At 41.9% G+C, this 20532-nt stretch overlaps 5 protein-coding genes across 6 annotated transcripts; 2 read left to right on the top strand and 3 right to left on the bottom strand.

The window, feature by feature from the left end:
- The first annotated feature begins 840 nt into the window (after window positions 1–840).
- LOC122396153 (proton-associated sugar transporter A) lies at window positions 841–6071 on the top strand. The gene is made up of 9 exons (XM_043394309.1): window positions 841–1363; window positions 1591–1853; window positions 2015–2263; window positions 2511–2761; window positions 2901–3014; window positions 3103–3393; window positions 3791–3921; window positions 3989–4163; window positions 4953–6071. Exons 1-9 carry the CDS (start codon window positions 1164–1166, stop codon window positions 5181–5183), a joined length of 1905 nt encoding a protein of 634 aa, XP_043250244.1. The 5' UTR covers window positions 841–1163; the 3' UTR covers window positions 5184–6071.
- A 116-nt stretch (window positions 6072–6187) lies between these two features.
- Window positions 6188–7725, bottom strand: LOC122396577 (malate dehydrogenase-like). Its single transcript, XM_043395114.1, has 6 exons — window positions 7470–7725; window positions 7257–7402; window positions 7021–7173; window positions 6753–6914; window positions 6337–6543; window positions 6188–6283 (listed from the first exon to the last, which is right to left on the bottom strand). The coding sequence occupies exons 1-6, from the start codon at window positions 7723–7725 to the stop codon at window positions 6188–6190; spliced, it is 1020 nt and encodes a 339-aa protein (XP_043251049.1).
- A 465-nt stretch (window positions 7726–8190) lies between these two features.
- On the bottom strand, window positions 8191–12752 carry LOC122396110 (tetratricopeptide repeat protein 21B-like). The gene is made up of 6 exons (XM_043394237.1): window positions 10486–12752; window positions 10105–10421; window positions 9631–9962; window positions 9259–9466; window positions 8879–9192; window positions 8191–8823 (listed from the first exon to the last, which is right to left on the bottom strand). Exons 1-6 carry the CDS (start codon window positions 12615–12617, stop codon window positions 8191–8193), a joined length of 3936 nt encoding a protein of 1311 aa, XP_043250172.1. The 5' UTR covers window positions 12618–12752.
- LOC122396111 (protein NATD1-like) lies at window positions 12717–13743 on the bottom strand. 2 transcript variants are annotated; one of them, XM_043394238.1, is made up of 3 exons: window positions 13372–13501; window positions 13114–13220; window positions 12717–12929 (listed from the first exon to the last, which is right to left on the bottom strand). In XM_043394238.1, the coding sequence occupies exons 1-3, from the start codon at window positions 13499–13501 to the stop codon at window positions 12717–12719; spliced, it is 450 nt and encodes a 149-aa protein (XP_043250173.1). The 2 variants fall into 2 exon arrangements, 1 of the variants encoding a protein (XP_043250173.1); XR_006259013.1 differs by lacking the exon at window positions 13372–13501 and adding an exon at window positions 13571–13743 and having other exon boundaries at window positions 12911–12929.
- Window positions 13744–14049: 306 nt separating this feature from the next.
- LOC122396134 (cysteine and histidine-rich protein 1 homolog) lies at window positions 14050–20476 on the top strand. The gene is made up of 6 exons (XM_043394273.1): window positions 14050–14672; window positions 18405–18643; window positions 18705–18916; window positions 19415–19575; window positions 19672–19874; window positions 19961–20476. The coding sequence occupies exons 1-6, from the start codon at window positions 14439–14441 to the stop codon at window positions 19986–19988; spliced, it is 1077 nt and encodes a 358-aa protein (XP_043250208.1). The 5' UTR covers window positions 14050–14438; the 3' UTR covers window positions 19989–20476.
- The last annotated feature ends 56 nt before the right edge of the window (window positions 20477–20532 follow it).

Genomic DNA, 20532 nt, shown 5'->3' with positions numbered 1-20532 from the left:
AATTATCGTTAGGATGGGGCTAGATACCGTTAAGGAAACGTGACTTTTTTTCAGGAAGCATATTATACTGTCGCGAGCATATCGAACCGTCGCATTAGTCGAAGTCCTACAAAGTAGGTCTTGTTGCGTATATGGCCTTGCCTCGAGCTTCGCCTTAGTAAGAGCTTACGATAGCAATACGCATCGATAGCCCATTGCCAGAGAACCATAACGCGTTGATCGAACTCATTTTTCCCTGGTCCGTCATAGAATTCCAATTACATTCCCGACTACTGTCAGCTGTAATTGCGCTGTTCGAAAAATGATATTAGAACAGTAGCACTCGAATTTTGAGTACTGTTATTCGAATAGAATGAAATTCAAATACCTAGAAAAGCCCCAATAATTAAATACACCCTGCTCAACTCTCAGTACTCCCTAATGCACCTCTCAAATTGCCCCACGAAAAGCTAATAAAATCGTCCATGGAGTCGATTATTAGGAAAGGGGTGTAAAACCTGGCGATAAATATTCTCGAACAGGGTGTTGGGTTCCGTCTTCGCCCATGGGACCGGATACTATAACCCCATAGGTTGCCCCTATCGAGAAATCTCCTTTTTCCAATTCGATCGCTCCCCTCGCGACGGAACCGATTTTAATCAACGCTAACGAGGAGCCACCCGGTAAGTAGGTTTCCTCCCCCTCCTCCCCCCGGTACACGAAAAGCTCATTTTACAATCCTCTGGGTACGCGGGGTCGGACGTGGAGGACGTTGGAACCGGGCATCCCTCGGCGAGAGTCGACGTCGCTGGTGCTTTCGTCTTGGCCGCGAGCTTGCGGGACCGCCAGTCGTGTCTCGTATCTCACCGGCGTAGCACACCACCCCCAACCCCTACCGAAAGTATCCCTTCTCCGCGGATCGACCAGCCAAGTTCGTTCGCGATGGATCGGAAACGCGCGCTTCCTACGGTGCGCGCTAATTGAATTCGCGACCGGGTAAACTTTTTTCATCCCACCCGCGGAACGTTCGAGCGACGAGCGTGTGGGCGTGAGGGTTCGCGGCGTGAACCGTCCGCTCGAGGGGTGTCATAGATCCCGGTACCTGGCGTCGCGATGACACCGAGGACTTTCGATTGAAACACGGTGGGACAGGTATTCGCGCGCGACACACGCCGTACGCAATCATGGTCGACAAGCTCCACGAGTACGAGGGCTTCGCTGGCAGGCTCCACGGTGTACGCGACAAGATCAAGGAGAGGTGGGAGGTATGGAAAGAGTGGAAGAACAGCGTGCCCACGGATCAAGGGATCGAGGGATTCTTAAATCATATTCGGGGACCGCCGAAATTGGAGAGGACGTTGGACGATTACGCACATGTTTACAGGTAGATCGACTTTGCAAAACTCATCCTTTCGGAATCCAAGTTAACCTCGTGGATGGCTCAAAGACGAAACAACCAGTCATTTTTTTCTCATTGTTTTTTCCGCGAAATATTCACGGGGAATGTCTGTTTCTGGGTCAGGTCTGCTTCAGTAAATCTTTCAAGGCTCCAGACTCTTGAGGAAGACTCTTTTAAAGAAGTACAATCGGTCTGATCGAGTTGATTTTCAGGAAAAAGACTCGAGGTGAATTGGTGCGCGTGTCCGCGGCCGTGATGGGGATCGAATTCTCGTACGCCGCCGAAACGGCCTTCGTTTCACCGACCCTCCTAAAGATCGGGGTGGATCATCAGCACATGACGCTCGTCTGGGCACTCAGCCCTCTCATCGGCTTCTTCGTGACTCCGATTCTGGGGAGCTTGAGCGACAGATGCAGGCTGAAGTACGGAAGAAGAAGACCCTTCATCATGTTGCTGGCAATCGGCGTATTGATAGGTGAGGAGAGCAAGAAAGCAATCCTCGATTCCGACAAAAGCTTCCCATGTTACCTTAATGCAAACGTCTCGAATGGACGCCTTTTGGTCCAAGAAAACATTCATAAAATCACAATAGAAATAGTACTAATTTAAAATAAAGTCCACGGGTGGTAAACGCAGGATTGATACTGGTCCCCAATGGCGAGGACATGGGTTACGCTTTCGGCGACACGCCACCCCATGGGACCAACTACTCGGTCCCCCTCGGTCATCGAACTACAGCCAAACAAGCGAAAGAGGATGCTGTGAAGCCACCCTCCCACTCCTGGGGCATCTTCTTTACGATCTTGGGCACGGTTCTCCTCGACTTCGACGCTGACGCTTGCCAGAGCCCGGCCAGGGCTTATTTGCTTGACGTCACTACACCTGGCAAGTAAATGAATTACCTCCTGATCGAGCAAGTTAGCCTCAGGGTCCTAACTTAGCTGCTTCAAGAAATGTTTTAAATATTTTTTTAACTCCATCTACCCTAACAACCAATATATAATATATCTCATCTTCTTGGCAACAAAGATTCGCGATCCTCCAATTTGTCCGCGTTCTTGCGTCACCACTTAATTCTAATCGGATCAGTAGCTGCTGGGAAATAATATCAGGACACTCGTTGTATTCGCAGAGGATCACGCCAAAGGGTTAAGCACGTTCACCATAATGGCAGGCTTAGGTGGTTTTATGGGTTACGGATTGGGTGGCATTAACTGGGACGCCACTGCGATAGGAGTGATGCTGGGTGGACATCTCCATGCAACGTTCACTTTAATTACCATCATCTTTGTCATCTGTGTATTTTGCACCATCACCAGCTTCAAGGAAATCCCTCTGGAATTACTGGAAAGGGACGAGTATCAACAGTTACACGAGCAAATGGTTCGTTTTCCATTCATTCCCATCGACTGTCCATTGCTATTTATTAACAAAACGTATCGATTTACATGTTTAAAATTAAATAAGAAAACGCATTCACGTGTTACGAAGTAGCCTGCAGATTGTTTTCAAATTTAATTAGATGTCTGCCGAAGGAAAGGAGGACGAGCAAAAGGAGCACGATAAAATTACGACGGAAGAGTCCGTCTCTTATGGGACACTCGACAATGATCAAGACGTTGCCACGAAGAAGGATGTGAGTTCATGGTCGTCCATGCTTGTCTCTTAAGATTTATTTATATCCTCAAGGAAAGTCTTAACGTTAAGTGTACATGGTTCCTTAGGAATTTGTCTTGAAACCTCTGCCAGTAAAAGAGCCGGAACGAAGAGCTGGACAAGTGCCTATGATACCGGACGCCATACCTCAGGAAGCCAGTGGCGATAAATCTGGCTTCGAGGAGAGCGGCGAGAATCCTAAGGCTACTTTGAGGGAATATCTTCTTTCGATCGTGTACATGCCGCACAGTCTGCGCATGGTGTGCCTGACGAACCTGTTCTGTTGGATGGCCCACGTCTGTTACTCGCTCTACTTCACGGATTTCGTCGGTGAAGCTGTCTATGGCGGCAATCCGCAGGCGAGCAACTCGTTACATTATTACCGATCGATTCTTCGTGAAAATATGAATCGAAAAGTCCTTTACCGTTTCGTAATCCGATGCTTCGTTACCGAGATATGAGCAGTTAAAGTTGATCGCGCTCCGGGTTCGCGCCATTTCAATCAGCTGATCGAGTGGCGGCGCATGCGCATGGTCACGCGCGGGACACGCGACTACGATATTCGCGCGCGTAAAACTTCAATCGTTCGTATCTCGGTAACGAAACGTCCGATTGCAAAATGGAAAAGGACTTTTCGATTTGTATTGGCACGAGAAATTGATTCCCAGGGTAGATTCTGCATTTTTGGAAGTATTCAGAGATTGAACAATTTGTATCGACTGTAGAGCAGAGTTTCGTAAATATGTCTGATCACAGGCACCGGATGGCACCAAGGAACGAGAACTGTACGAAAGTGGCGTTCGTTTCGGGTGCTGGGGGATGTCCATGTACTCGCTCTCCTGCTCGTGTTACTCGTTGATCATCGAGAGGCTGATAGAACGCTACAAGTAATCTCGATCTTCCCTGATTCTCGATTTTTACGGGGTCAAAACTTTGTGACTTTTGTTTGAACAGAGCTCGAAGAGTTTACATCTGCGGCCTGCTGTTCTACAGCACCGGTATGATGATGATGGCGCTGACCAAACATCCGGTGGGGGTGATCATATTCTCTTGGACAGCAGGCGTTATGTACTCCACTTTGTTCACCATGCCGTACTTGTTGGTTGCACACTATCACGCTTCGTCGACGGTGAGTAACATTTACCAAGATTTTTGCAAATACAAAGTTTAATCAAAATAAAACCAAATGAAATATTTGAAAAATTGAAACCAAGTATGTCTCATCTACTTTCGGTCAGTTAATCGTACCACAGACGCTCTTAAATTATACACGGTTAAATTATAGCTCTCGTTTTGTTCAATTGTCCTTAAAAGCCTCGTAAGATGAATTTTACCCGTGGGGAATGCTACGGAGCTACATCGTCTCGAAAGTTACGATCGTCGCCATTGTCACCAAGAAAACAATTGCCTCGAATAATATCGCTCAGTCGAGAACGACTATCGGAGCTCCCTGCGAAACGGGAAGCGCTCCTTTGGGAGCAATCCTGCTAATTTCTTAGAGAGCTACTAACGAGAAAACATACCCGACTGGGACGACTCATTTTCCAACGAGCTTTTGCACAGTAACTGAAATACTCAAGTTACTAAATTACTAAACGACTTCCACAATTTTGATTATTTTCCATTAAAAAAATTCGTGTGCATCCTCGAAGGATGAACAAAACAGTGAGCAGAACCCCCACTGGAAAAGCTTGACAGTTTCGTTTGCAAAAAATGTACAAACGAAGCTTATTTTTTCGGTATATTGCAGACTTTGAAGTGGCAGTGTCAATTTGATGAAACATGATAAACATTGCAAGATCTGTAGTGTCATTAAATAGTACGATACGTAATACAGTATGTTTGAGCTGGTGTTTGTCTGGGTTAGGTCTGTCTTCGTCTGTGTGTGTGTTGGAAATTGAATTAGTCGTCTTTGCAGTTCGAGGTGACAGCCGATGGAGAAGCCGTTCAAAGCGAGGGAGTACGTGGTCTCGGTACAGACGTAGCGATCGTCTCGTCGATGGTCTTCCTGGCGCAATTTCTGCTCTCCTGCTGTCTAGGGACCATCGTCAGTCAGTCTGGAACCACCACGGCGGTGGTGTGCGTGGCGAGCACCCTCGCCGCTTGCGGGGCCATTTCTGCTACGCAAGTCATGTATTTGGATCTCTGAACTCGATTCAGATAGAAGATACGCGACTCCATGCTAATCTTGTTTGTCTACCTCCCGGCCTTCGAGGTATAATTGGCGGGAAGAAATACTCGAGACGCAGTCGAGAAGTTTGTTGACCCATTAAGTACCAGTGTACCATTCAGGAGACTTCGAAAAGTAATCGTTTATCTTTCTGTTTAAAATACAAGGAATATTATACTTGATCAGTCATATTGTTAGTTAATTTGGTACCTAATGCGTTAATAAACATCACCCCATTGTTTCTGTTTACTCGATGCTCGAAGTCGCCACCCACCCCGTCTTCAAGCGAACTGGCCATTTTGTCACTTGAAAGCGGGTATTCCGGCGTTACGATAGAAACATGGCGAAACAGGATTGTTATTTTGTATGAAGGATAAATAATTTTCATCGATACACTTTGAACCTTTTGAAACTACGGTTAAAATTCTTTGGGGTTGACAAATGTAAAATGTGTTTCTCGTTCAGAAATCTCGGAGCATTTGGTCTGTACATACAAAAAATATACTTGTGTAACGATTATTATTATAAATTAGATTAGTTATCTCGTCATGAATCATGGCTATTGGATCCATAGTGTCTATAGATTTTATAAAACCGGGGATCGTTAATAATTCCATCGTATGAAAAGGGGTGACGAATCGAAAATTTTTTTCGAATGGTGTTTTAACGGTCGTCGGTAAAAAAGATTATGGTCACGTGGCAAGAATGTTATATATTTAAAAAAAAACAACCGTTGACACCTTTTCGTTAATAACAGCTTTCATGAAGACAAGTGCTTGTTCGTGTAATAAGAATACCGTGTTAACGATGCACAAATAATGGCTCCATGTATTTATGGCATGTCGTAAAGTTGCAACTTTACGTCGTCGAAGGAAACTTGTAAATAAATGTACCTTGTATAAATGCAATAAAATGCATAAATAGTAGACGAACGCGTTATATTCCAGTGAAAAACATATCGTATATTATCTGCTGTTTGAGTTCTAATCGCACAGTGCTCTGGCGGCGGTGACGTCTCTTGCTATCAGTCTGCTTAAGTCCAAGATGTATCTCTTAACGTATTCGTCGATAGCGAGGCCCTACGAAATTACATTGTGAACCGAATCCAAAACTTTCAAACGGTATTTTATACTTGCACGATTTCGTATTGTCCGTTTCTACAGAATACGGGGTACGAGAAAAATATCCCTGCTCGAATGCCGTAAGAATGGTCGGACAATACCCCCATGCAGGCCCACTCGTTCTCGGGGGTACCATTCCACAAAATATCGCAATGGTCCGCCAAACAGCACGCTGTCGATCTGACGTATCTAGGTCTGTGAGTGATCTTTCGCAGAATCTACAAAAAAACAGGGAATATTGTTCGATAATTGCATACCTTTCCTATTTCTTTCTCTTACAACGTTTCAACGGTACAGAATTTATGTTACAGATGGCGGGCAAAGCGGTACCTAACAAAATGGCGCAGCTAGCTTACAGAAAAGGTGAGAATAACCCAATAAGATAGTAAAAATTATAAAATACAAGGTATAGGAAAGACATTCTTACACCTGGAAGATCCGTTTTTAGCCACACTATTAGCTCGTCGGTTAGGGGCCTTCCATCCGCGAAGTACATGTACCCGCAATCTGGGAAGTTGTACCTGTTGTTGGAACCCCATATTATAATGTTCTTAATATCTGCCGGATGACAGTTTGCTCGAGCAGCGATCTGAAACGATAACCACACAAGCATTCCTAAAAGACACCTAGAGGCGACTAATCGAACCAAAAGATTTATTAAACATTTTAATAATGATTTACGTATATAGTCGTACATGTGCTGCAGCGATCTTTCTATTGAACATAGACAGGGCTGTTATATTCTTGATAGGAATGGACGTGGCGTATCGGGATATGATCGTGGCAGCCGTGCCACCGAGTACTATAATCTTCGCGTCCCTTTTCGCGTACTTCTCTATGCATTCGCCCTGTAGAGAAGGGAACAAAGTACTGAGCTATAGCAACTCTAGGATTATTGGTCTAATTCGATGTAACGAGTATACGTTAATACGTAAAACTTGGCGGCGCGAACGTAGTCCTTGAAGAATAGGTCGTTGTAATCATTTTCAGTGAACATGTACCCCCTTGCTGTACCTATACAGACCACGACGTCCGCGTCTTTGAAAGCAACCGAAGCATCGAAACAGTAATTAATGCCTGTAAAAAGTGCCCAATAAAAAGATAATCGATCCTTAAAGGAACTGCAAGAACCTAGGCTATTTACCATGCAAGATATTGGGACTGAACGCGGTAAGTTCGATCGCGATGCTCTCCAGAAACACTGCCTTTTCTGGGAATTCGTAAATGCTGATGAACACCGATTGGTCCGGACCAAACGAGTTGACGGACAGTATCCGGTGCAGGAACGCCAGGGTCATTTCCGTGGTCCCGTCCGTGACCACGATACGCAGGACGTCGTCCTTGCGTCGTGAAACGTTAGTGACCACGGTCTCCCCTTCTTCCGGAACGATCAAATTCATGTTTGTTGGTTATCAACCGAGCATTGAAGTTGGCAACCATAGACGAGGTGTACGAGTAGACCTTACATCTTATGGCCTTTCGTGGCCCAATCTGACTGCCATTTTAGCGTCCTCTTCTCATGAATGGCGGTCAGTTGAGAAACTATTCACTATACCTCATGACAATACTCAATAATCTTTGACGAATCAATGAGAATCAAAACTAACCTATCGAAGAAGAAAAAAATTCGAGTATTTGCTGAAATTTTTCGACGAAAATAAAAAATTTTAAATCGTTCTAAAAAAATTATTTTTGATTGGAGGGGTCAATTGCAATCATTTTAGGTCAATAGACATACCCTCGAAATCCTACGCGTTTACGAAAAAAAAATTCCTTTACTGTTAATATAATGTGTGGCCAGGCAAATTTATGGTAGTCAGGATTATACAGAAAGAGTACAAAATGTGGAGATAAAAGAACTTTTATTACGTTCGCAAATTGTTAATACACTTTTCCAAAATGTCCTTTTTGATGCGCGGATACTCCGGGTTCAGTTTGAGCACCTCGTTGCAGACCTCGATCGCCTCCGCGTACGATTTCGCCTTCATGGAGCAGTAAGCCAACTTGTAGGCGACCGACAGCTTTGCTTTGCCGCCATACTTCCACGCTTGACAGTATTGCGACGCGGCCTCGCGATAATTCTGCTCCTTCTCGGCTATGTAGCCCGATAGTTCGTGTGCCCTGACGCAGGTCACGTTGTGTTGCAAAACGCGTTTCAGGAGCTTGTTAGCCTCGTCGTACTTGTTCGACTGCGTGTAAATGTCGGCCAACAGTAGCCAACAGCGTTCCAGGTACTCCGCATCCTCGAAGGTCCATATGTTCTTGCTGACGCGTTTCAAATGGTTCCGCGCCCGAGGTGTTTGTTTCAGGAGGATGTGAGCCATGGCCATGCCAAGAGCAGGTCCCACGTGATCCCTCAGAGCCTCCTGGCTGGCCAATGCCGTGCAATCCTGCAACGCCTTCTCTATGTTCGACTTCTGTTTCGTAGCTAGCAGGAAGAAGTTGCTCAACAGCCGGTGCGTTAACATTTCGTGGGGACTGCCTTTAGGACTCAACTCCTGAAACAGTGGTTTTAAATCGTTTGCCCCGGCAAGCTCGTTATAGTTTCTTTACCTGCAACAGACGGTACGCCGTTTTTAAGGCCATCGTTCTGGAGTCTTGATACTCCGCGTCCTCGTCGTTGAAGACCTCGTTCGACAAAGAGGAATCGTCATCCGGGTCTAAGCAAATCTCGATCATGTTGTATATTGCTTGTTGACCCCACTCAGGATCGCGTCTGGCGAAATTAAACTGACGCAGCGCAGAATTTGATCTTCCCATGCGCCAATCCAACAAGCCAGCGCAGTAATAATATCCAGCAGCTAAGCTTGATCCGCTCATGCCCACTTCTGCACGGTGAAGCCATTCCTCGAGATCGTCCATGTCCCCTGAACCGACGAAACGCTCAGACTCTACAAAATGTCCTATAAAAATGTCTATCCTTTGTTCCCAACCTGTTCTACGAGAAACTTCTATCAGCCTTGCGAGTGCAGTCCAGTAGGTCGGTTGCTTCATCAATAATTGTCGAAAGTGAAACGCTGCCGTGTCGAAGTCGACCTTTCTGAACGCGAGGTCCGCCATCATTATCGAAGCTGCCTCGTTGTTCGGATCTGCGTTCAACAAAGCTGTGCAGCTTTGGGCGCATCGGTCCAAATTGTTTGTCTGTTGATTTGTGGTGATCATTATCCACGAACTTATCATGATAAGTCGTGGGTTACATAGAACAAAGATACCTAATATGGCCCATGTTCCTCTTTAGTTTGAGGCAAATCAAACTACTTGACTTTTGCTAGGTCATATTAGCTACCTTTGTCTTAATCGTTAACCTGCATGTATAGCTTGGCCAATGACAACAAGGCTTGCACATTCGCTGGATTATGGTTCAGAGCTTCCTTGTAGTACATTATAGCCTGATCGTAGTCCCTCAAAGAAGTCGAATAATCCGCCATTGTCAAGCAGATGTTGGCCAAGGTTTGTTTCTCTTCATCAGAGTTGGAGCCTCCTAGACGCTGTATGTACCTGTGCTGATTTTCTTTAGCCTCTTTGAGCGCCGATAGAGCGCCCTTAATGTTATCTGCTCTCTCTCGCGTTTTCGCGAGCAGCAGCAGAAGTTTGCCACGCACTTCTAAACTTTGTATATCCGTGTCTCGACGACCATCTAAAGTACGGGAAGTTAGCAATTTAAAGAAAAATAATATCAATTAGATTCTACGACTCAAAGCCCTCCTAAAACGAGCAAATTTATGAAAAACAAGTAAGTAATAGCGTTGGGGAAGCCCCGTTAACTGCGCGACATCTACCTTGCAGTTCCTGTACCAACGTAGCCTCCGCTTTATCGTACTGTTTCATCGTCATGAATAGCTTCGCTAAGTCCAACTTCAAGCCTTTGAAATTGTCCTGTTTCATAGCTTCCCAGTAATAATTTATAGCGTTCGTGTATTGGTGAGTCTTCACGAGAGCTTTGCCCAATTTACTCGCTATATGAAACTTATCCGTTGGGTTTCGTTTCAATGCTTCTTCGTACGCCTCTATGGCTCTTTCCGGTTCCTGTATAGACATGTACGCGTCGCCCAGCATGCTGTACGTCTTGGAATCGGGACAATGTTCTACCAATTCCCTGCAAACGAACGAATAAAAAATCCATATCGAAAAATAACAAGAACAACGACTCGTAGACAGACCTGAAACACATGGCGAACGCGTGCCTGTCCTTCTTGTGTTTCAAATTGATCTCAGCCAAACGCGTATGAGCTTGCAGATAATACGGCTGATCTGGTGTGACTTTGGACAAACATTGGATGGATTCGTCCAGCTCTCCCATTTCTAAGAGCAGTTCCGCGTGTCCTATTAATACTCTGCCTTCTTCCGTGGTATTCCCCAGCTTCGTTTTCGCATCCTGCATCGCGGAAACTGCCTCGCCAAATTGTCTCATTTTACCGTACGCGGAGATCAGCTCGAGATACAGAGTCGCCATGTCGGAGGTCGAGATACGCACAGTTTCCATAACGTTCTCGCGGGATTGTAACCCGGCGTACGACATGGCCGCCTGGAAGCTCTTTATCGCGCCCTCGACGTCTCTGTTCTCTTTCTGAACTATGCCCGTGATCAAATGGTAAATCGGATTGTCCCTGATCTTGAAGTTGTAGCTCAATCCGACCTCGAGGCTCTGCGAAGCCAGTTGGTAATTCCCGCGACGAGCCTGGATTTGAGCCATGAGCAAATGTGCCTCCGCGTTTGACGAATCAACGTTCTCCAACAGATCCTTCAGTATGCTCGAGGCGCCGTCCAACTCCCCTATCTGCATTTTCACTTTGCTCAACAGCAACTGCGCCTCGACCAAACCAGGATACGCCTCTGTCAACTGTTCCAATAAATACAAACTCGGTTCCTTTCGATTGGATGCTCCATCCTGTTCCAAATTCGTCGCGTCCTTCGTGATCGAATACACCAGACGCTGTTTAGAGATTTCCAAGCACAAGTCGGGGTTCAATCTTTTTATGTACGCGTACCCATAGGGTATGTACTTGCAATTGCTCAATATGATCATGGCTGCGTTGTCCAAACAATTGAGAGACTTGGTCGGATCGTTGGATTGCAGCTTCGCGGACATGAACAGCAACTCGGCCGCTATCGAATTCGATTGTATCTCCATGAGAAAGTCTACTTGTTGCTGCGCCAATTCCGCAGCATCAGCCGAGGCGTCCATCAGCTGACAATTCGCTAGCCCCATCAAAGCAACGAACGAGGACTCGTTTATCCTCACTGCGTTTCTGTACCAGTGTTCCGCGTCCTTAGCCTTGTTCAACGAAACGTACAAATTACCCAACTCTACCATCAAGTCAGCGTTCTTCGAATTTTGTTGCACCATCTTCTCGGTGGCTCTCGACAGTTCTGCCAGGATTTCTTGATTTTTGCAGGCCAATCGCAGAAACAGTTGCACGTTGCTGATGAAGACGGTCGCGTTCCTCGGTTCCGTAGCCATCAGATTCCGGAAGAACGATTGCAAATGCTTCAAACCTTCGCTGTAATTTCCATCCCTGCAAAGAACTACGAACGTGTGCGCCTTCATAGCGTCCAAGTTGTTCGAATCGATCGACGATATCCTGTTGGCGGTCTCCAATGCTTGATCCCATTCTTTCAGCGAGAGCTGATTGTACAATTTTTCGATCAGGGGCAAGCTCAGCTTGGGATAACGTACGATCAACGAGTTTAAGGATAATATTGCACCGGCGCTGTCGCCATGTTGCTGTTTATATTTTGCTGAACCCAGCAGAGCATTCACGTTCTTCGAGTCTTGTTCCAAGATAACTTGAAACAAATTCGGCTCCTCCGAGCTGCTTTCGTTCGCAACGGACAGATCTACCCAGCCTTTGGCTAACAAAACGTTTATATTGGACGAATTTAATTTATAAGCTCTGTCCACGTAATCTTTAGCTTTATCAACTTTTTGCGACAGCAACAACACCATGGCTGCCAACGACAATGCATTCGGGGATGATTTTCGTCTCTCGTCTCTGATTCTTGTGTCTATCTGCATCATGGTTGCTCTTTCGACGTTCTCGCTGATTGTGTACGCTATATTTTGAAGAGTCAACGCTGCTAATGTTACGTCTGGGTTGTTCAGCAAGCTCGAGCTTTCTTTAATAGCTTCTTGAGTTTTTCCAGTCAGTGCGTACGCGAGACTTAAAAGAATTCGCAAACGTTCGCTCGTAGGGTAAGCTTCGCAAGCTTCCTTGGAACGTAGCAACATTCCATTATAATAAAATTGATGACAATACCATTCGATCAACGTTGTATATTCTGTCTCCTCCATTTTGTAAACGGTATACAATATTCGATTTCAGACCATTAATTTAAGATACATTTCGATTAACTTCAGTTGCAATAATAATTGTTTAAACGAAAACGTTTATTAAGTGGAATAGATCAGAAAGTCTTCTGGATCGGGTAGCTCGTAAATAACATCGGGATCCAAGGGTTCGGAATCTGGCCCGTCTAAAATATGCGGTGGTCCGACGATACGATCCTCTAGATCAGGATTTTTAATCGCAAGATAATACTTCTGCATATAATCGCATGATAAGTACATGTAGTAGTAGTTCACGATAGCGTACGTAAATGCTGTCTGAAAGTACAATTTTTATGTAATTTTTTTATTATCATATTAAAGTCAAAGTATATGGTTCATTTTTTTTCTTAGATGAACTATTTAATTTTAATATGGTATACTTGAATCTACATTGTCAACTAATATCTTAAAACAATTAATTTTAACTTGGAATCACCATAATTGTGAATGTAAATAGTACCTCAGCAAGTAGCCGTGCTATACCTTGTCCTGTATATCTGTACGGTACATTAATTGCTTGCATATCCAATACCTTTCCATCCGCAATGTATTTCAACACAGCTTTTGCTAAAAGTATAAAAAATAATGTAAAGTAACAGAGCTATGTTATGCGTACGAGTAAAATAAAAATGAAATTGTGAAAATCAAAATATTGTTAATAACTAGAGAGTTAAAATGTTGATATTAATGTAATGATCGCTCAGGTAATACATCTTACAATTATCGTCCAGTTTTAAATAAAAGATGCCTCGTTTTTCATTATGATGTACAGTGTAAACGAATCTTGCATATTGGTATCGCTTGATTTGTTTTAATGTCAATGACGATATCTTGGTCATGTGATTCATAACATTGGCGAATAGTATAAAATCTATGTAAAAACGCACTTTGTATAAACTCCAAAACCATATACTTACATATCCTTTTAAATTTATGAATTCTACATTTCTTGGAACATGACACTTCAAATATAATGCTAGGTTATGTTATTGTTGACACGCAGTTGCTTAGCAACTTGACTATATAGTGTTACTATCATATATCCCTATATGAGTAACATATTCTAAAATTGTTTATAATTTTCCTTTTTGTACAGTAGATAGATTTCAAAAAACACTGTTCAAAACAAAAATATATTGCTCATGGGAAAATAGAGAATCTGTTCTCTAAAGGAGGAACTATTTCTACAGGGAAAGGTTTCAATAAATAATGCAAAAGAGTTTTTATGAAAAACCAAACGTATAATATATTCATATGACGTTCTCTTTACATTACAGGCATTAATACGCTGAAGTTGCGCAAATCTGGTCCAATTAAAGCCCATCGATTAAGCTTGACATTAAATCTGTATTATTCTTATAGCAGAATCGTCGCCATAAAACTCTCATTGGTGGTTTCGATTAATAACATCGTAACAACTAAGAATTGCATGTTTTATTTCCGCATATAAGAATGTATTGGTAGAAAAGTAGGACCAAAATCTTTGGTCGCCACGGAGTTATACCAATACTTCTCCTATGTTTTCGTGGTGTATGGTTAAGGTAAAAGTTTTCATGTCGTAGGAGAGAAATGTTGGTTCTGTTTGAAACGTTACCGAGCTAATTAAGTAGTATGAATTTTAATGCGTATCCCTGCTTGTAAGTCAGAACGAAACATCGACTGGCTCGATAAAATTTGCAAAGTATCGCGTCATTGTCGTCCCTATCTAGGAGTGTATTGCGTGGTCTGTGTTTGACATCTGCGCAATTCTCACGCTCCCACGGACGAAAAATCAAAACAATCAATATGGCGGACCCGAGCAACGAAGCTGCATCGTCGAGTAGCGTTATGGAGCAGGCTCCCTCGGCTACACCTATTCGCGACGACCTCGAGAAGCTAGAGGACTTCCTCGAGCCCGACAAAAAGCGTCGAAAAGTGTCAAGAACCGATGGGAAAACCGAGCAAAGGCTGGAACACCGCTTGGGCGGCATCCTGTGCTGCGCAGTTTGCCTCGATTTACCCAAGGCGGCTGTCTATCAGGTAAGTTTCAATAGATATTTGTCTAAATTCTTTGTCTTGTATTATTCAGCGCGTGGCAGTTACGAAAATGATGCAAATTTACGAATGCTTGGGTTCTCTCGAACGGTATTCCCCGTATCTAAACATCGGCGATCATTGTAATGTCGTCGTTCCTTTTCATCCGACATTTTCACCCGAGGTCGTTTAGTGACTTTCTTGTTCACTACGAATACGTATATATATACATATATGTATATATACATATATTTAGAGATATATATATGGATACGTTGTTAGATAAATATTGTTTTGACTGTACAGTGTTCACCGTGACAAATTATTGACGTTCTCCTGTCCGAAATCGTCTTTTGTCGTTTTCGGTTATTCTTTGACGGTGGTAAATTTTATTATCGAAACGTATGTAGAAACGTTTCGTAATATTTGGCTTTGTTACTTAAGCTTTATGTCGCCAGAAATTACAAAAATAAACGAGCCCAAAAAGGTATATCAGAAATACAAAAACTTAACAGGTATTTGAACTTTGTGACCTGTTATTGTATATCATTTATTTATAGTACTTTCCGTTTCCTGATTTTTAATTTCCTGATCAATTAACAAACAGTCATTAATACCACTTTATTTCTTTATTAGATTCTTTCTCTCTCACTCTGTCCGTCTTTCTTTCTTTTTTTTTATTTTTGATGATTACAATATATTTTTAAATAGTTTGCCCTCTTGATAAGACTTATTTCTCTGACATTGCAGGAAGATAAAATTAACAGTTGTACAATTGCAGTTTTCATTTAAATTGTAATCGTATAAGTATTTAAGACAAACTTAAGCTACCTTTATTACCATGTTGTTAAAATTAAAAAAAAAAAAAAAAAAACAAAAATTTTCATCACCAGTATTGCATTTCCTTTTAAGATTATAATGAAATGATCGCAGGTAGGTAATTATATGTTTCTTTTAGTGAAAATGGTGTTAAATGTTTGAATAGGAGGTACATATGAAGAAGCCTTTAACTTGTTTAATACGAATACTAACTTTAATGAATATTTGTTGTTGTTGAATGTATTTAGAAGTTTTGGAAATTCTTTATTGTAATAAAAACATATTGTTGCACGTAGTATGCTTTACTAAATCATTTGAGACGATAGTTTGAAGCATTTGGTGTTATGATAAATACACTGATCAATTGCTTTTCTTCATAAAGTTTGTATTGTAAAAAATGAGTCACATTTTTTATGAATCTGTTTATGCATGCATGTAAAGTAATTCTCACTACAATGTAAGTTTGTGCGAATTTTCAAATTATGCGTGAAATAAATACACAGACAAATGGACCACAAAGAGAATTATTGTATGTATGCATGGCCAGGCAAATAATCCCATTTTTTAGCAATATTTATTTACAGAAGCTCCTCTATTATTAAATTTATAGCATTCCAGTCCACCTTATACTATTTATATTTTGTTCCTGGTCGTTCTCTTTTGAATTTCATTAACAGAAATATATATATGTGTAACGCATTCTATATTCAGTGTCTTCATTAACTGTAAAACACTGGGAAGAATGTTGCGTTTAACCTGTCGTAATAGAGACACATACTGTAAGTTTATTCAGTGCGCCATCTAGCGCACGACGTAACAGTTTTATTTACTGTGGTGCACAGGTTGTATTCGTGCATTTGTGAACACGTAGACATTACTGGAAATATTTCATTTTTATAAGTACACGCGAGTAATTTCAATTTCAACTTCATTCTTGTCGGTATTCTAACACAGTAGAACGTCGATTATCCGAATACAAAAAAAGACGTTACGTCTGTAGCATCGCAAACCCCCCACGCTAAGCAGTGATCGGCAAAATTCTCATTTAAATAAAAATATACAATAACGAATAAAACATAGACAACTGTATTCGTTATCGGTTGAATACAAATTAGAATTTGCATCACAAAACGATATCGTATCCCGTGTTGAAGGAACAAAAACTTGTCCGAAGAACTGTTCGATCGAATAATCGCTGCGATTTTATTCGTCATTTATTACTCGAATAAAAATTTGCCCATCGCTGACGTTAACGCTGTTTACACTTTGAACCTGTATTCGTCTAACCTCTACAATACATTATGCCTATGATTAAAGTGTCCCAGGCTGGTGTCTCGCAAACATTAGATACAAACAAATAAATAAAATTACACGTTGCATTTGTACTATGAGGAAATGAGTGGTACTGGGATTTGTAAGAGAAGTCAAATGTCATTGAACGTTTAAAAAGAGGCGAAAGAGTCTGTACTTTAGCCATGGTATATGCATTATGTTGGAAAGTGCACGTTCAACGGAATTAAAAGTAAACGAATCAAAATTACAACTTCGAAACAAGGTGAGTGATCAAGACGATAGATTAGACAAATGGATATTGAAAGGGAAGGAAGCGTTGGTATGCCAAAATGCGTTAGATGTTGCATTTAAGATCGGCGAGAACTCTGAAAGGAATTAGATCCCGTATAAAATATTCAATTTAGAAGAAATTAGCAATCTACTTTCAGTTTTGCTTGAATTAACAGTCAAAATTGTTGTACTTCTCATGCATTTGATTTACGAACGCAAAATTGCTACCTTTAGTAGGAATGTCGCCACTAGATGGCGGATCCCTCTCGTTGCTGAGTTTGATCCAAAGGCTCTTATAAGAGATTCTAAACGATGCAGGAGGAGATGGTACTTCGTTGCATAGTTTTTGCAATATTGGTTCTCTGGGACCGATTATCCAAAATAATCGTTTCGTTCAGAACGATCTTTTCTCCTTTATTAGTTTTGGGTAATTGACGTTCCACTGTACAGTCAATTAGAAAAGTACAGAGATGTACTTAAGGTCAAACAAATCTTTATAGTCATTAGCACATAATATAACAAATACATTTTCTATCAGAAAAGCATCGTGTGTTTATTGTAAGAAGTAATCGAAACTGAAGGAAAAAAAAAAAAAGACACACCAAGATCTTAGTTACTAGGAAAAAGTTATTGTAGCCCCATGCGAAATTGATGTTCATCATTTATAATTAATAGCGAGAGAGTGAGAGTGAGAGAGAGAAAGCGCATTTCCAGAAAATCTGTATAACATGTATAGTTGAAAAGCATTAAACAAAATAAATATTCTTAAAGGTTATTAGTTAGTTATTTCACATACGACAACCTTTTTCACTTGTCCCATGCATCATTATCCTTTTCTCTTCCTTTCTATTATCGATATTGGCAGCGTTGACGATGGTTGCTTTCGATGATAAATCACATACTACTTTTTTTTTTTTTTTTTTTCTTTTTTAACCTACTGGTTTTGCAAAATAATTGACTATATTAATAGTACTACTACGATTTTGTGTTTCAGGTTTTAAAAACATCAAAATCATGGTAATATACATGAACATTAGTTTTGTTACTCTAGTTTGATTAATGTTGTTGCAAGGGTTGTATATGTTTGCTAAGACCGGTCATAGTGTGGCAGTATGTGCAAAATAAAAAAAGAAAAAAAAAATCATTTTTTATCGTTAAAACTATTTCCTTTGATCAACATTCCGCATCGGTGGCCCGGAGAAATTCTATTTTGCACACAGCTGCCCCATACACTTCGTAACGAATTTACCTAAGATTGACAGAACCTTCAACAAGACTAGGATATTATCATTTCATCAAAATAAAGAAGTTCAAAGTCGAGGATGCTAGTAATACATACTGCAAAAATGTTCACAGTGTACAAATGGACACTTGATGTGTGCCGGTTGCTTCACTCATGTCCTCGCAGATGCCAGGCTGAGAGATGAAATGGCAACGTGTCCCAACTGCAGAATCGAGATCAGCAGAACGTCGCCGTCGCGTAATTTGGCGGTCGAGAAGGCTGTGTCCGAGTTGCCGGCGGAATGTCAATATTGCGCGAAAGAATTCCCGCGAAACTCCTTGGAACGCCACGAGGAGACAATGTGCGAGGAAAGGTAACTCAAACGCCGCGCGTACACACGGTGCAGTTTAATGTTAGTTGTTGTATGTGTACAGAATATCCAGTTGCAAGTATAGCAGAATCGGCTGCCCCTGGCGTGGACCAAATCACGAATGCCCGGAGCACGAAGCACACTGCGTACATCCTCATCGTACGGGGCTGGATGTCATGGAGGCTTTGCGCGATATAGACGCGCGTACCCTCGAAGAACGTAGGCTCTATGACAATGTCTTTGACCTTTTGTCCTACGAGAAAATCACATTCAACGGTCTGTATCCGTTTCTCGTGTATGCCTGCAAACAAATCTCTCCCTTAACACTTTGACGGCCGCTGTCACGTATACGTGAGTTCGCGAGCTAGCAGCCTTTTGGCCACTGTCACGTGTGCGTGATTTCATCGTATATTCAACTTGTTACGTTTGTTGAGGTTACATATATTGTCCTAGCATCTTCGTGTGTCTCACTTTATGATACGTGCGGCCATTAAAGTGTTAAGGGGGTAGTCAACCATTCGAGATTGATTACCCCCTTAACTATTAAGATTACGCATCAACTAGACTTAGAGAAATGTATCTTACACCTGTGTTTTCTGCCTTGTCCAGCAGCAACAGGAACAGTTCCCTTTCGTCAGATAGTTAACATAGTTTCGCTTGCCTAGATTCTCGGATTGCATTGTTCAGCCTTCTTTTAAACTGTCGTTTGTTAATAACAAATACCTCGCGGAGTACGCAGGATGTAATCTATTTGTGGGATTTCGTCGTTTATAGATTTACAAATGAAGCCGTATCGTACGGACGAGTTTGTCCATAAACTATTTTACGAAACTTCTCGGTTCCCGGCGTTTAATAATCAGTGGGTAGTAAAAGCGAGGATCAACAACAGTCAGCCTGATCCCGCCCAAAGCTCGGAAAGGGACATGACTTATCAAGTATGTGGGGATTAAATATCATTGTCAGATGTCGGAGTGTTTATTTCGATACGCGTTGGCGGTGGGAACAATGAAAATCGTTGTTTAATTTTGTAGCTGATATTAAAATCAAAAACAACGTACCCGTTACCTCTTCATTATTTGATATTAAAAGGATCGTTCGGGGACATGAAAGTACAACCGAGGATTCACAGATTTGAATTCACCGACCAAGAAAACGAAAGTCCTTATTTACCGTTACCTTTACCTGACACGGCGGAGTGCAATCGACTTCTCGCTGCAAGAGCTATTAATTTCAGGTGAGAGACATCAGCGCACTTGTTCATACAACGAACTTTATTAACGGACAATCGCTAAACACATTCCCGTTTTCTTTCTGTTTCAGACTAATAATGTTCCTGGCATCCAAGTAGTTTCGCACAGCAAATTACTTTTTGTCAAGGTTTTATGGCAAACGAATTATCGACACATCTTTTTAGATTTAACAGCGATAAGAGTATAGGTCACAGAGATTTATAATCAATTATAGTAGCGATAACCGTAACGATAATAAAAGATAAAGATGCTAATTCTGCTGTAGTCGATACACGTATACACTCAAACTATACACTGTGCCGATACTACATAGTGCGGCGCAAAGGTGAAACAAATAACACGCGGATTATTTCAAAAAGATGAAAAAGAAAAAAAAAGAAAAAAGTAACATTTGATTTGATTGAAATTTCTTTCGAACATTTTGCTGACTCTTTGAGCTAAAACAAGCGAACGATGCTTCACGTATAACAGTGCTGTTAGACACGCGCGTTAAATCGTACCCCCGTCGATGCGTCCTAGTTTGCACAAAACAGATTACATTTTCGAATAGCCGTGCCGCCAGATCGGTTTACGATTTCACGCGCGTGCCCGTCAACGAAAGCCTAGTACAGATTCTTCTATTTATATAATAAATACATGTCA

This window comes from Colletes gigas, unplaced genomic scaffold (genome assembly GCF_013123115.1).
Source record: "Colletes gigas isolate AHSC1104 unplaced genomic scaffold, ASM1312311v1 Colletes_gigas_Sc00007, whole genome shotgun sequence".
Taxonomy (NCBI): Eukaryota; Metazoa; Arthropoda; class Insecta; order Hymenoptera; family Colletidae; genus Colletes; species Colletes gigas.
Note: the sequence above shows the minus strand (reverse complement) of the source record. Positions and strands in the feature narration are given on the sequence as shown.